The 16,532-nt window shown below is 36.9% G+C and overlaps 2 protein-coding genes and 1 long non-coding RNA gene across 5 annotated transcripts in view; 2 read left to right on the forward strand and 1 right to left on the reverse strand.

The window, feature by feature from the left end:
• Positions 1–6,617: 6,617 nt before the first annotated feature.
• On the forward strand, positions 6,618–12,390 carry LOC107858844 (probable inactive leucine-rich repeat receptor-like protein kinase At3g03770). Its single transcript, XM_016703646.2, has 7 exons — positions 6,618–8,856; positions 8,988–9,121; positions 9,703–9,946; positions 10,896–11,107; positions 11,202–11,227; positions 11,455–11,566; positions 11,763–12,390. Exons 1-7 carry the CDS (start codon positions 7,500–7,502, stop codon positions 11,991–11,993), a joined length of 2,316 nt encoding a protein of 771 aa, XP_016559132.1. The 5' UTR covers positions 6,618–7,499; the 3' UTR covers positions 11,994–12,390.
• Positions 12,391–12,596: 206 nt separating this feature from the next.
• Positions 12,597–16,532, forward strand: part of LOC107858845 (triacylglycerol lipase 2) — a 15,192-nt gene continuing 11,256 nt past the window's right edge. The window contains exons 1-2 of one of the 3 annotated variants that reach the window (XM_016703647.2): positions 12,597–13,131; positions 13,242–13,355. In XM_016703647.2, the coding sequence (XP_016559133.1) occupies positions 12,925–13,131; positions 13,242–13,355 (321 nt within the window). In that variant the 5' untranslated portion in view covers positions 12,597–12,924. Of the gene's footprint in view, positions 13,132–13,241; positions 13,356–15,071; positions 15,452–16,532 lie in introns of those variants that run through there. The other 2 variants (XM_047406564.1, XM_047406565.1) reach the window with 2 other exon arrangements.
• On the reverse strand, positions 14,617–14,993 carry LOC124895944. Its single transcript, XR_007052181.1, has 2 exons — positions 14,851–14,993; positions 14,617–14,743 (listed from the first exon to the last, which is right to left on the reverse strand). It is a non-coding gene; the product is annotated as an uncharacterized LOC124895944 (long non-coding RNA).

Consider the following 16,532-nt stretch of genomic DNA (forward strand, 5'->3'; position numbering starts at 1 on the left):
CAGTCCCCATACCAGAGTTAATGATTGATGCCACCAATAGTTATGAGGCAATGTCCTTCATGGATGGTTCATCCGACTACAATCAAATTTGTATGGCGCCAAAGGATGAAGAACTCACTGCATTTCGTACGCCCAAAGGTATTTATTGATACAAGGTGATTCCTTTTGTTTTGAAGAACGTTGGCGCCACTTATCAAAGGGCTATGCAGAACATCTTTGACGGCCTGCTCCATAAAAATGTTGAATTCTATGTGGATAATCTAGTGGTGAAGTCAAGAAAGAGAGACGACCACTTAAAATACCTAAGAATGGTATTCAAGTTACTTCAAAGATATCAACTTAGGATGAATTCATTGAAGTGTGCCTTTGGAGTTACTTCAGGAAAGTTTCTTGGCTTCATTGTGCGACACCGAGGAATTGAAATTGATCAAGCTAAGGTCGATGCAATTTTAAAGATGCTCGAACCTCGAATTATTCATTAGCTAAAAAGCCTTCAAGGAAGGCTTGCATACTTAAGGAGGTTCATCTCAAACCTGGCCGGAAAATATCAACCATTTAGTCATCTCATAAAGAAGGACACTCCCTTTGAATGGGACCAAGTTTGTAGTAATGCCTTTGAGAGTATTAAATCATACTTAATGAAGCCACTAGTTCTTGCGGCACCCATACCTGGGAAGCATTGATACTCTACATCACGGCACAAGAGAGGTCAGTTGGAGTACTACTGGCTCAAGAAAATAGTGAAGGCAAAGAAAACTCACTTTACTATCTGAGCTGAAGTATTCTCCAATTAAAAAGTTATGTTTGGCATTGGCTTTCTCTATCCAAAAGATGAAACACTACTTTCAAGCTCATATTGTTCATCTCGTGTCTAGAGCAAATCCCATCAAGTTTGTGATGTCAAAACCAGTCCTAAGTGACCGACTTGCAAGGTGGTACCTTCAATTTCAACAGTTTGAGATTGTGTACGTTTCCTAAAAGGCTGTAAAAGGAAAAGCATTGGCTGACTTCTTGGCAGATCACCCAATACCTGATGACTGAGAGCTGAGCGATGAACTCCTTGATGAAGATGCAATGGCTGTTGAAGTTAGATCCCCATGGAAGATGTACTTTGATGTTGCCACACATCGAGATGGAGCTGGTGCCGGTGTGGTGTTCGTCACTCCACAAGAAGAGGTCATCCCATACTTTTTTACCCTAATAAATATTTGCTCTAATACTGTAGCTGAATATCAAGCTTTAATACTTAGACTTGAGATGGCAGTTGACATGAAACAACTGCAATTACAAGTCTTTGGTGACTCCCAATTGGTAATCAAGCAGCTTTTGGTTTCAAGCTGACAATGGAATCCCTCAGTACATAATAATTGACAATGGAAAGCCATTTGATAACAAGCTGATGAACAAAATCTGTAACCTCTTTGGTTTCAAGCAACGCAAATCTTCTATGTACCATGTTGCCTCCAATGGTCTAGGCAAAGCATTCAATAAGACTTTATGCAACTTGCTAAAGAAAGTCATCTCCAAATCTAAACGAGACTGGCATGAGCGGATGGAAGAAAATTTGTGGGCGTATAGGACTACTTACCGTACACCGACACAAGCAACCCCATACTCACTTGCTTTTGGAGTTGAAGCAGTTCTGCCACTTGAGCGTCAAATACCTTCTTTGAGACTGGCCATTCTAGAAGGGCTAAATGATAAAGAAAATGCTAAGTTTCTTCTTGCGGAGTTAGAAGCTCTTGACAAGAAGAGGCTAGAGACGGTTCTTACACGCTTGTCGATATAGATGGCGTGAGGATTGGCCCCATCAACGCCAAGTTCTTAAAAAAGTACTATCATTAAAGGAAGATAACACTCCTTAAGGCACGATTATAAACTACATGAACACTCCTTAAGGCATGAGTATAAACTGCATGTACCTTCCTTAAGGCACGAGTATAAACTGCATGTACGCTCCTTAGGCACGAGTATAAACTGCATGTACACTCCTTAAGGCACGAGTATAAGGCACGAGTATAAACTGCATGTACACTTTTTAAGGCACAAGTATAAACTGCATATACACTCCTTAAGGCACGAGTATAAACTGCATGTACACTCCTTAGGCACGAGTATAAACTACATGTACACTCCTTAAGGCACGAGTATAAACTGCATGTACACTCCTTAAGGCACAATTATAAACTGCATGTACACTCCTTAGGCACGAGTATAAACTGCATGTACACTTCTTAAGGCACGAGTATAAAATGTATGTACACTCGTTAAGGCACGAGTATAAACTGCATGTCCACTCCTGACCCGTAAGAGTATAAACTGTGTACTGCTCAAAAAGAAAATAAAAGTTTGCTAGGTTGAAAACCTCGAAAGAGGCGGCCTAGGCAAAAGTTAGTACACAAGAAAAAGAAACACTCACCCAGAACTATGTTGTGACTTGATCCTTTTTACTGAGGTACGTAGGCACTTGGAATTTCATTCTAAGTTCAGTTACACGAGTGTAAAAAAAAATATGTTCATACAGTATCTACCATATGGATACCAGGTATGAAACTATTCTAATTAAATTTTGGACTTACTCTAAATATTTGTGACTCAATGGGGGCAACCTGTCTAAAAGAAAGAGAGTTCCTTCAATGGGATTTGGAATGTCGAAGTTCTCCAAGCCTATAACGAAAAGGATCTCAAAATTTACATGCATTAAGGTGGATAAAATTTGTTCATTTTCACCTTAAGCGGGCCTCTCACGGGTTTATCCTTAAAAGGATCTCAAAAGTTCCATGCCTTAAGGTGGACAAAATTTGTCCCTTTTCACCTTAAGTTGTCCTCTCGCGGGTTTATCCTTAAAAGGATCTCAAAAGTTTCATTCCTTAAGGTGGACAAAATTTGTCCCTTTGCACCTTAAGCTAAACTCTCGCGGGTTTATCCTTAAAAGGATCTCAAAAGTTCCATGCCTTAAGGTGGACAAAATTTGTCCCTTTGCACCTTAAGCTGGCCTCTCATGGGTTTATCCTTAAATGGATCTCAAAATTTCCATGCTTTAAGGTGGACAAAATTTGTCCCTTTGCACCTTAAGCTGGCCTCTTACGTGTTTATCCTTAAAAGGATATAAAAATTTTCATGCCTTAAGGTGGATAAAATTTGTTCCTTTGAACCTTAAGCTGGCCTCTTACGTGTTTATCCTTAAAAGGATATAAAAATTTCCATGCCTTAAGGTGGACGAAATTTGTCCTTTGCACCTTAAGTTGGCCTTTTATGTGTTTATCCTTAAAAGGATATAAAAATTTTCATACCTTAAGGTGGAAAAAATTTGTCCCTTTGCACCTTAAGTCGGCCTCTCGCGAATTTATTCTTGAAAGGATATCAAAATTTTCATGCCTTAAGGTGGACAAAAATTTGTCCCTTTGCACCTTAAGCTACCGTTGTAAAGGGCCCATACTTCAAGAATACCATTGCATAAGTGCATCAAGTGAAGGGCCCATACTTAAAGAAACCCATTGCATAAGTTCATCGATGAAAGAGCCCATACTTAGAGAAGATCATCGCATAAATACATCGGTGAAAGGGCCCATACTTAAAGAAAACCATGCGTCTTAAAGCAAAGTCTTTCGGTCTTAAGGTGACAGAGGCGAAATTAAACTCTTACCACCTTAAGCTGGCCAATGGTTGCATATTGCATATTTGTTTCAACCCTGTAAAAAAAAAAAGGAGGAAACAAGAAGAAAGTAAAAACACAAATAGAAAGGATATTACCTGTCAGAGCGTTGTGATCTTGAAAATTGTATATCACCAACTTGGATGGAGACAAGATGACTTGATGAGAGTAAAATCCTCAAAATATAGTTTGAGTCAATCAAATCGCCCTTTGGTGGTGATGGTCCCACATCAAGATATAAATTATTTGGGGAAGCAATGCAAATTTGGAATCCTCTGTCAGATAACATATAAGATCAACTTCGAAAAATCATCTGAAATAATCCAAAAAATGATAAAATACAAATTTTGGATATGTTATACATGCATGTTTTATACATCTGTAGGATCAAGTGGATCATAATTTCAATACTCTCACATTGAGGTATAATTTTTTTGATAATGTCGCGTAAATCTGAAATTGTTGATGCATCAAAACTCAATGTTGATTTTGAGATAACACCTGAAAATATATCGAGTGTATTAAATTATGAATTTTGGATATGTTATATATCCTTGTATCTAGTTTCACAAGAATTAAGCAGCTTGTGATTTCATCCTTCCTACTTCAAGATATGAAAGTTTTAGTAAAGACGCGCAGATCTGAAATTCTCAGCATGATAAAATTCAGGAATAACTTAAAAAAATTATCGAGATTTATGTCGAAGTAATTTAAAGATGAATTTTGGATATGTTATAGATCTCAAAGTCAAGTTTCTGGAATATCAAACGGTTCATAATTTTGATATTTCTACAATTAGTTATGAATTTTCTACCACTAACATGCTGTGCTAAAAAAATGACGAAAATAAGAGAAAAGTAGAAGGGAAAGAAATTACCTCAATATTATTGATGGCTTGAAAACCCCAAAATTGATATTAAAAAAGTGGGGAAATTACCTCCTTTTATAGAGTTGTAGGATGGATGTTTTCTTCTCCAATATAAATTCAGATTGGAATAACTTTCATCTCCGAATTCAAATTGGAGATTGTTTCTTTCTCCAATATAAATTCAGATTGAGATAACTTCCATCTCCAAATTCAAATTGGAGATTATTTCCATTTCCCATACAAATTCAAATTGGAGGTTATTTCCTTCTCTCATACAAATTTAAATTGGAGGTTGATTTCCTTCTTCCATACAAATTCAAATTGGAGGTTGCTTCCTTCTCCCACACAAAGTCAAATTGGGGGTTGTTTCCTTCTCCAATCTAAGTTTAAATCGGAAGAGTTTTATTCCTGGTTAAGTAAGGCAATGACAAAGTCTTCTAAAACTGTTTGAAATTGGATATCATGCCTCACCAACGGGTCTTAAGTATAGAGATTCGTGGGGAAAAAAAAGAGAGCTTTGAGAGACAATGTCAATATGGTTTGGCTTTAAAGTTTTTGAATGAGGTGTTCTTATGTATGGAAAATCGTTGAATCACGAAGAAAACATGTTTAAATAATCATACTTCAAGGCTAGTCTCCAAAATATTAAATGTCTTGACAAGTCTTGAAGTAGGGGGCATTTGTGGGCGATGCAATTTTATTAAATTTAAATCCGTACAAAATTCGGATTATATTAAATTCAAAATACATTAGTCCCGAATAAATATTACGGATTAATATAATTGAATTAATTAGTTAAGTCCAAATAGGTATAGATTTAAATAAGGCCCAGTATTTATTGGGTTTGTCCATTAATTTGAGCTACAAATGATGAACCCACTTTACTAAGCCCAAAATATTGTCATATTCTAGAGGCCCAAATAAGCGTCACGTGTCAAATGATTTGGCATGCCAAGTCAAGTGAAGGAGCCAATAGAACCGTGCCACATGTCAAACTGATGCAGTAGGCCCATGAAATAAAAACCCATAAAAGACGCCACATAACTTAAATCTGATTGGTCAAAGGAAGTCCATATTCATCATGACTCTTCCTTTCCTACAACTATAAATATGGGCCTTATAATTCAGAAAAAGGACCCCCAAAACTCTAACAAGTAGCAAGAGAAAATTCGTGGATCAAACTCCGCAATTTCTCTAAAAAGCTCAAGCATTAATATCAAGTTCATCAAGATTCAAGATCAAGACCGCAATATTCAAGAACAAACTCAAAAGCCCCTAAATTCAAGCACAACTCAAGATCAAGTCCCTCAAATCAAGAAATCAAGTTCAAATTCAAGGTCAAGCTCAAAGCCCTTGAATTTATATTTGAAAAGGCGAATTAGAGGATTCATAGAGATTGTAACACTCACATTGAAATTAATAAAATGATTGTTGCAATATTTTCTTGTCTTGATTATTTATTTTTTGGTCTCGAAAATTTTATTGTCCAACACATATATAGGAAATTATGACTTTTGATACCTACCTCACGTACTTAACCAATTCTTTGGTTATACCTAATCCTTCAAACTTAATTAAATTGTTAGAGTTAAACTTTACGGTGAAACTTCATATCTCACCTTTTGGTGGATGTTCACCGAAACAAATAACATAAGAAATTATTAATCTTGAAATCCTTTAGATTTATAATCTCAGCTTATTTGATAGAGTCTCATGCTGATAATGTGTTATAAAATAACGGAAGAAACAAAGAAATAGATTGCAAATCTTCTTTATTATGTATTGTTGCATATTCATCAAAATGAAATAAATACATGCCTTTTATAGACAAATTTTCTTACATTACAATCAATTAGAATTGATCAATTTTATACACTACAAATAATTATACAATATTGAAAGACATCCATACTATTATGTATTTCTTAACAAAGGGAGTAATATTGAAGAAGAATTATTGTTGCGGGTGAGACCAAATATATCTTTTCTACCAAAAAAATAAATTAATATATATCTTATTTATCCCTTCTGCCTTACCAGAAACCCATATATATGAGTACTATTGAACAGGTAAGGCCAACGCTAAAAAACAAACAAACCTACTCTGTATTTAAAACTGTCACATGGAGAAAACTATAACTGTCACATGGAGAAAACTATCTTGTGAGTACTCTGGACTGCAGAGTCAAAATTACTGATGAAGAGCCCACCTTTCTTTCTTTCTTTCTTTCTACTACAACACCACCACCCCATCATTAATGGCGGAAACCTCATGAAACCCGCACACACGCACACACGCACACACTACTTTTCTTCTTCTCATTCAATGCATGTAGTTATAAATGTCTTATTCTGTCTCATACTCTTATAGCAACTACTACTTCTCCACTTTCTCCATTACACATATAATATACCCGCCACAACCCTTTATTTTTTTTATAATCGTGGTGTTCGAGTCAGCTTGTATTCACTCGACTAATTTCAATACTTTGCTTCTTTTAGTTCCACCTTTTTTTAGCCCATTTATTAGTGCTTCATTATTGAGCTTTCTTTTCTTTTTGTTTCTTTCTCTCGACCCCCATACTGGGTTTTTTTAATTCTTTTCCCTTTTTTTTTTTTTTGTAATCTTGTTTCACTTCTTCCAAAATATCTCTGCTAGGGAAAAGAAAAACATTCCCTTCAATGTGCAGTTTAGCTTGTTTGTCTGTTTTTTCTTAATGGGTATTTGTCAAGATTTGCATTTGGAGTTTTAGTTTAATTTTCTCCCAAAAAACAGTGGAAGTATTCTATCCATTTGTAGGTTTTTTTTTTCTTAATGGGTATTTGTCAAGATTTGCATATGGAGCATAATTAGTTTGATTTTCTCCCAAAAGCAGTGAAAGTATTTTATCCATTTGGAGTTTTCTCTTTAGCTTATTCATAAATTTCTGTTGAGTATTACTATATGGGAATTTGAGATTTTCCACACTGTGTTAAATGGGGTGGTTGAAGATATTTGTCGTAGTTGTATTCATGTGGGGTTTGTTGATCCCAAATACTCATCAGTTAGGGTCTTATGAAACTCAAATTATCGTCCAGTTGAGGAAGCATTTGGAATATCCAGTGCAGATGGATGTTTTGGAGAATTACAATGGTGACTTTTGCAATTTGAGTTCAACACTGAGTATGAGTATTATTTGCCAGAATAACTCTGTTACTGAGCTCAAAATTAAGGGAGATAAACTAGTTAAGGTCAATGAATTCCATGGAGTTGCAGTTCCAAACAATACTTTATCTGAGCATTTCTCCATTGAGTCTTTTGTTACTACTTTGACAAGGTTAAGTAGTTTAAAGGTTCTAACTTTGGTTTCTTTGGGCATTTGGGGACCCCTTCCTGTTAAAATTCATCGGTTGTCTTTGTTAGAGGTTTTGGATATGAGTTCAAATTTTTTGTTTGGTTCGGTTCCAGTTGAGATGTCTACAATGGTAAAGCTTCATACTTTGGCATTTGATGGGAACTTTTTCAATGAGACTCTTCCTGATTGGTTGGGTTCATTGCCGAATATCGCTATTTTAAGTATGAAAAATAATAGGTTGAAGGGTCAATTTCCTCGTTCAATTTCGAAAATTACAAGCCTAACTGATATTGTTCTGTCACACAATGCACTTTCTGGTGAATTACCTGATTTAAGTGCTTTGTCTAATTTGCATTTGTTGGATTTAAGAGAAAATCATTTGGATTCTGAATTGCCAACTTTGCCACAAGGATTGACCACTATTCTTCTTAGTAGTAATGCTTTCTCTGGAGAGGTGCCAGAAGAATATGGCAAACTAAATCAACTTCAACACCTTGATCTATCGAATAATGCTCTTACCGGAATGCCTCCTGTTGATTTGTTCTCTTTGCCAAGTGTTAGTTACTTGAATTTAGCGTTTAACGTCCTGAGTGGTTCACTTCCTGAACATCTCATCTGTGGGAGTGAACTTGGTTTTGTTGATATTTCTGATAATAGACTGCTTGGTATGGTTCCTTCTTGTTTGAATGCCAGTTCAGATAAGCGAATTGTTAAAGTTAGTGGAAACTGTTTGTCTGTGGATACACAATATCAGCACTCGGAGTCCTACTGCAAACAAGCTAGTTTAGCTAAGAAACAAACCACTGGAAAAGAGATAGCAATATTGGTAGGTGTTGTTGGGGGAGCTTTGATACTTGTGGTGTTTTTGGCAGTTGTGCTTCTCTTCTTTTGTAGAAGATCACAGCATACACGTCACGATGTGGATCGGTACATGTTTCCCAAAGTTGTGCAAGATAATGTACAACCCAATATTTCTGCTGAGCTCCTGGCAAATGCTAGTAAGTTGTCGTTTGACTTCATTTTCAATGTCAACTCTAAATAGGCAGATTTTCTGGAGAGAAGTTTCTCAGCCAGTTACTTAAGTTTTCATGGGATTTGATAAGAGTTTCTTTAACTTATTTTACCTCAGGAATCATTTCTCAAGCAGCAGCACTAGGATCGCAAGGTGCTCCATCATATCGGGTGTTCTCCATGGAAGAGTTGGAAGAAGTGACAGAAAAGTTTGATAAATCAGTATTGCTCGGTGAAGGCTCCATTGGAAAAGTACTGCTCCGAAACTGTTTGTACTCCCAAATTAATTTAGGAAGAGGGCTTAGCATATTGTTTCCTTGCATATATCCATTCAAAATTCATGTTATATTTCGTCGGAGGATAAACTTTTTGTTGCTAATTTTGTTATCATCCATGTGTTGCCATAGTATTCCCAGAGGCCTTGATCTCCATGAGTAATTGACACAATCAAATTAGTTTTTCTGGTAGTTTTCATTGAATAACTCAAATCAGACAATTAAACAGATGCACAACTCGCCAAGATAAGCAGTTGATTAAACGGTTTTTTTGCCTTTATTATGTATTGTCTATGTGCATAAATGCTATATGCATCTCGACTTTGCATTTTGATACCATATAATGATGATTACAATTAGGAGTAATGCACATTTTGATTTGGTATCTACTGAACTTTGACAATTAACATCACTACAGCCAGGCACTTGAGTCGCTAGTGCATATGCAGTGGGTTAACATCTTTTCAAGCCTTCTGTCCAGGCTTTATTCTTTTTTGGGCTCAAAGTTGGACAATTTATTTTAGCTAACACCTTGTATGACATATCTTTTCATCTCAGATTTACAAGGGAAAATTAGAGAATGGAACCTATGTTGCTGTAAGGGAATTGGCTGTTTATAGACGATGCACTAGGTGGAACTTCAAACTTCGAATGGATTTGCTGTCAAAGTTTCGTCATCCACATTTAGTTAGCCTTCTGGGTCACTGCATTGACGGTCCGGTGCAAGATGACTCAACCATCCACAGACTTTTTCTGGTTTATGAATTTATTCCTTGTGGAAACTTCCGTGCTCGTCTTTCAGGTCAGTGGTGTAAATGTTTTAGTACAAACAGTTTCATAGTCATATACTTGATTGAATATGCAAATGCTGAAGGCACATTGCTGGTTGTGCTGTTTCCAATTTTTCCACATGAATTTTGTCGCTTCTTTTGTTTATTCGCTTACAGAGTTTTGGTATTTTATGGACGTGAGGAACCAATAACTTTGTCCCCAGAAATCACTAAGTACCATGAATAGAGGGATCAAACCAGCCGGACATGAAGGGGGCTGGTGATTCTCTTTTGTGCATGAGTTCATCTTGGAGCATCTGTATTTGGAAATTTCAGAAAGTATATTCATAAATCCAATTTAACTGGAAACTGAGAACGGGTACTATTAGATAAGTAGCCAATATTATGGAGAAGTAACCTTAGTAAGTACTTGAGGGAAATCGAATACAGAGAAATTTAACACAAATTTTCCTCCTCACACCACTTTTTAAGTTTACTTCACTAACAATAATTAAGTGATTGTTGACATGACTCTTTATGCCAAATACCAGCTGGGCAAGATTAGATTCACAGCTCAAAACACTTTTTAGTAGGAGGCAGCACATTATCCTAGCTGAATGAAAAATATTTTTGTTTTTTACTATCTTCCGTATAGTTTCTTTCTGTCTGTTTATCAAAGCTTGAGATCTAAAATTTTGTAATAAAGTAAAATGCAGTTACTGTATTTTGATGAAGCAATCTAAAATTAGCATTTCATTAATTTATAGAAATATAAGCAATCTATGTCAGTGTTTCATTAATTTATCGAGATGTACTTGAGTGCTATCTTCTTTGCATGATCTGTTGGCTGACACTTGCACTGCTAAATGTTTGACCATCTCTTTATTTGTGTTGTTATTCACTTTTGTTTACCCCGATAATGTCCAATGAACTAAAGGGAACACATGTTGAGTTCGTGTAAATCATCATATTTACTTGCAGAAACCACTCCGGGAAAGGTTCTCAAGTGGTCAGACAGGTTGGCGATTTTGATTGATGTTGCCAAGGCTGTGCACTTTCTCCACACGGGCGTAATTCCTCCTTCATTTGGCAATAGCTTGAAGACAGATAGTATATTGCTCGATGAGCATCAGATTGCAAAACTTAGTGATTTTGGAATGTCAATCCTTATGGAAGAAAGTGAAAAAGTTGAGGTATGATGTATTCATATTCATATGATTAATTTTATATATATAACAATTTTATGGCCGAAGGGTAATATCTGATACTGATGATATCCTTTTGCAGGCAAAAGGAGATGGCTGCAACTCCTGGTATGCAACTCTTTCCTCAAAGAGAGTCATGCAGCAGTTTGTTTGCAACTTCCATTCCTAGACTGACCGTGAAAGATTTTTTCCTTATTGCCTCTTCTTACTATGGCATCCCTTAGGGAATAAATAAAAATGCTTGGCAATGACAATTCAAGAATGTTGAGCAGAGACATATTCTAAACCATAGCTGTTGGCAAGATTAAAATTTTCTTCATTTTTTTCTCATGCAGGCACAGGAGAACGAAAGAAGACGATGTGTATAACTTTGGTTTCATATTACTGGAGTCACTGGTGGGTCCTTTTTTCAGTGGAAAAGGGGAAACATTTTTGCTCAATGAAATGGTATGGGATTGCTATTTTGTTTTTTGATATACAACTCCTTTCTCATTGGCAGTAGCATAGAATGCTCTTCAGCATTGTTTCGACTGTGGAACACAAACTTTCTTCCCCTTTTTCGTTTTATGGAGTTTTCAAATGAATGACTTTGACACCTTTGAGTTGGAAAGTAAGCGGTAAAATCTTTTTTTTCCGATGACAGGCATCCTTTGGTAGCCAAGACGGTCGGCGCAAAATTGTGGATCCTGCTGTGCTAACCACTAGCTCCCAAGAGTCTTTGTCAATTGTAATATCAATCACCAACAAATGCATATCTCCCGAGTCACAGAGTCGCCCCTCGTTTGAGGATGTCCTCTGGAACCTACAATATGCTGCTCAAGTCCAGGCTACAGCCGATACAGATCAAAGATCTGATGCAACTTCATTGTCATGAGGTATTCAAGAAATTCAACTGCATCTCATCAGCAATACTTGCTCATGCTGCTGTCTCAATGGAGAGGCAAGTTAGCTGACTGCTTGTGGAGCACAAAATGGTTGCAAACCTCAGCGCATGTTCAATCTCCTCGTTATCTTTTCCTTTGTATAAAAATGTAAATTCGTCGATTTTTTGGATTTTTAGAATTTAGAAGTAGGTGATGTTGCAAAACAGAGGCCTATCCTTTACATGAATTTGCATTACCCTCCTTCAGAATGCATCGGAAAACAAGAGACAGAAGGCTTAGTGTCTGTCCAACCTCAAAGTTGCCCTTCATTCTTTCATAGGGCATGTGTCCAAATCCTAAATAATATCAAGAAGAAACATGGGCAGATGTCCGTTTTCTTTTATGTTATTTCATGCTTCATCAGTGTATTTAACTAATAAACTGCCCCTGTTCACAATGAAAAAAAAAGGGCAGTACAGAAAACGCGGCGAGATTAGATTGCAAAATCATTACACTGATAATGTATTTAAGAAACTTACTTACTATTCCAGTTGATTAATCTTCATCATCCCTTATATAGTTGGGTCATGGGTGTAAGATAAGCATACATGTATATCAACATCATACTATAACTGAGTCCCCTCCAATTTACAACCCTCCCTCTTTCCAAACCCTACAACATACTTTTCTTCAATGAAAATTTAAGTTAAGTATTTTATAATGAGGATATATCGTAGCTTATTATATCCTTTATTTATATAGTCGAATTATTAAAATTTAGTACGTACATATATCTTGACCCTTGTGTTTTTATTCATTTTCTCTTTTTTGGGACACAGCTTCCAAAGTTCTGTCCATTTATATATACTTCTTGCTTTCATTTTATAGAGCACACTGTCTGCAAGAATACATCTTCCTTGTTCACGCCCAATTTCAAATAGAATGGCGGCGCTAAGAAGCTTGCGGAGTCTAGCTATTCATTTAAGTATAGTGGCATTAGTCATCTTACTAGTGAAGCCATATGAATCATCATTCGGCTCTACCAGGAGATCAGTTAATTCCCGCTTCAAAACCGATTATAATGGCGCTGACAATGGCATGTGTGCCTCTGCCGTCACTGTTCATGGTTATAAATGCCAGGAATTTGAGGTAAACAATCAACTCTTCCTTTTTTTTTTTTAACACCAACGGATTTCTATAAAATGTAGTAATGTGTTTCCCTTTTATTCCCTTTTTAATTTTACGGATCTGTGTCCCAGGTAACAACTGATGACGGGTACATACTTAGCGTGCAAAGAATACCGGAAGGGCGTGTGGGAGGAGGTGATGGGCGGAACAGGCAGCCAGTGCTGTTGCAGCATGGCGTTCTAGTGGTAAGCACCTCTACTCTCCAACTCTGTTACGCTCGTGACAATATAAGGGCGGAATTACAGTTTTACTTTTAACTTTGTGTTCAGTATATATATATATATATATAATATTTATCTTAATTCGATAAACTGCTCAAGTTTTCACTCATTTATTATTAAACTTTGTGTTTATGCACATTTTGTCACGTAAATTGAAGCTAAGGGTGTATGTACCTTCACAAGCCTTGCCTTGGATCAATCTCATTAGGGCCCACCTTTAATCGCTGATGGTGTTTTGGGAAATGGAATCTTTCTCGTGGAGTAGAGTTTGTCGTCTTTCGTAGTCATCGTCCCCACTTTCGACCACAATTGTTGTCCCTATGTGCAATTCTTTTGATCTAGTGGGATTTTTTCCTTCCACTTGCGTGATTCGTCTATCAGAATAATAAAACGACTCAGCGTACAGGATTTACCTATGAGTTGGTAATTCTAGTGAGTTCAGTTTTAGTAATTTGATTTCCAAATCTAAAAGTGAAACAATTAAAGCCCCATTTGGCCATGAAAATCAAAAAAATTTGGAGTTGAAGTTGGAGTTAGAGTTGTGTTTGACCATCAATATAAATTAAAGTTGTTTTTGAAATTTTGTGAGAGAAATATGAGTGAAAAAAAGTGAAAATAAGTTAATACAATTCCAAAATTGTATTTGGAATTTCATGGACAAGCACATCTTGTTTTCACCTTTTTCACTAAAGTAAAATAATTTAAAAAAAAAATAAATTATCGGCCAAACAGCTACTTAGATTACACTTACTTTCATCTAATATGTATCCTCCATATGCTTTTACATCAACGGATGAGGTAAATGGGTAGAGTCCATATACAAATTCGGTCAAACCCGAATATATCTTTTGATCTAATAATAAATTTTAATTTAAAATAATCATTAAATATGTACATATATTTAAATTAGAACTCAATTATTATCTCTAAAATTTTAAATCCATAAAATAGAAATTCTGAATCCCTCTCTTGCAGTATGCTGAAGATCAATGGGGGAAACAAAGGGACTAGGATGTGGTGAATGCACTAATTCATAGCCTATTCAAATTGCATTAAAGTTTGAACTGAGGGAAACTTGTGCACGTAGAGTAGGCAAGATTCCTAATCTCGTCCCAGACACAATCATATGGCTATTTCAGTACTCGTTCGTTCCGAATTATTTGTCACTTATTTTCTAATTGAATTTCTAACTTTACTTATGTAATGGTTGTAATCGAAACACAAATTGATCGAAGAAAATTGGGAATTTTATTAATAGTGGAACAATAATTTACAATCACTTCACTACTACATTCACTTAACTAAGCTACAACAATGGCAGTAACTTGGCCATTCTCCAATGGTGTAAGAACCTGTAACAATGGTAGGATTGAGTGAGTAAAGAGAAGGAAGAAAGAGAAGCAGTAGAAGAAGAAAAGAAGAAGTAGAGAGAATTTATGAGAGGAAGTTAGACAATTACCGGGTCGTTGCTCCTTTTCCCCTTCACAGTAGTTGATATACAACAATTATAACCGCTAGTCTCATTAGGACCGTCGGATCCATGCCAGCTGTTATTTAATCCAACAGATGAGAGTAATTTGTCACGTGCTTCTTATGTGCTGGGCTTCCACTGAAATGCTGCCACGTGGATTCCACTACTCTTTCCTATTCCATCCCCCATCTGCTTTCCCAATTCGCTTATTCAAAAATCCCAAATATCTCAACATGTTTTCTCCCTTCTTCTTTATCATTACACTACCCCTCCGTTCAAATTGACCTTGTCCTCAAGGTCAGTGCCGGGCAATAAAGTTGGGAAATTGACTCTTGATGTACTCCCAATCCTCTCATGTAGCTTCATCAGGACCAAGGTTGGACCACTGCACCAAAATTTTAACAGCTGCTGTATTGTTGACTCTTTCTATACGGCGTTGGAGGATTGCAACTGGTTGAGGTAGGACATAACCATCAACATCACATGCTGGTGGATGCTGCTGTGGTGTAATCGCCGGACCTAAACGTTTCTTGAGCTGAGAAATATGAAAGACGGGGTGGATGTTCGACCCCGGAGGTAGTGCAAGCTGGTAAGCTACTGTACCAATTTTCTTTAGAATTTTATAAGGCCCGTAGAACTTGGTACTGGGCTTCAAATTTCGACGAACCACCACTGAAGCTTGACGGTAAGGCTGTAGCTTCAGGTTGACTAGATCCCCAACAGACAACTCCTTATCTGTACGATGTTTGTCTGCAAAGAACTTCATACGGGCCTGAGCTAGATGCAAGCTTTCCTTGAGAGTTTGAAGCATATGCTGACATTGGGCTAAATACTGACCAACTGGAGAGTGGGTGGGGTGGGGTAAGGACCCAAGAGGCACTTGAGGTGGAGGAAATCCATACAAAGCCTCGAAAGGGGATGTCTTAAGGGCACTGTGGTGGTTGGTATTATACCACCACTCGGCTAAAGGAAGCCATTTCAACCACTGCTTAGGATTAGCAAACACCATAGCCCTTAAGTAGGTTTCCAAGCAACGATTTAATCACTCCGTCTGTCCATCCGATTGAGAATGGTACAAAGTGATTAAATTCAGTTTGATGCTCATGGATTTGAACAATTGCTGCCAGAATTGACTGATGAAGATGGGGTCTCTGTCTGATACAATGGTCTTTGGTAGGCCATGCAACTTGTAGATCTCCTTTAGGAATACATCAGCTACATCCTGGGCATTGTAAGGGTGTTTGAATCCCAAGAAATACCCATATTTAGTGAACCGATCGACCACTACTAAGATGGTATTTTTCTAACCCGAAAAAGGAAGCCCTTCTTTGAAGTCCATGGCAATATCTTGCCAGGGTGCTTGGGGAATGGGTAAGGGTTGCAATAACCCTGGGTAGGGCACATTCTCCACCTTGATTCTTTGACAGAGGTCACATTCCGAAACCCATTTAAAGATATCAAGTCGCATAGTGGGCCAATAAAATACCATTTTAACTCTTTTGTATGTACCTTGCTGGCCTGAATGACCCCCAAGTGGGGACTGGTGCATATTTTCAAAGATTTTCAAAGATTTTCAACCTCAGGTTAGAACTTTTCCCAACAAACAGCTTCAACTTATATCTGATTAATAATGGAACAACAATTTACAATCACTTCACTACTACATTCAC

Source organism: Capsicum annuum, chromosome 2 (genome assembly GCF_002878395.1).
Source record: "Capsicum annuum cultivar UCD-10X-F1 chromosome 2, UCD10Xv1.1, whole genome shotgun sequence".
Lineage (NCBI taxonomy): Eukaryota > Viridiplantae > Streptophyta > Magnoliopsida > Solanales > Solanaceae > Capsicum > Capsicum annuum.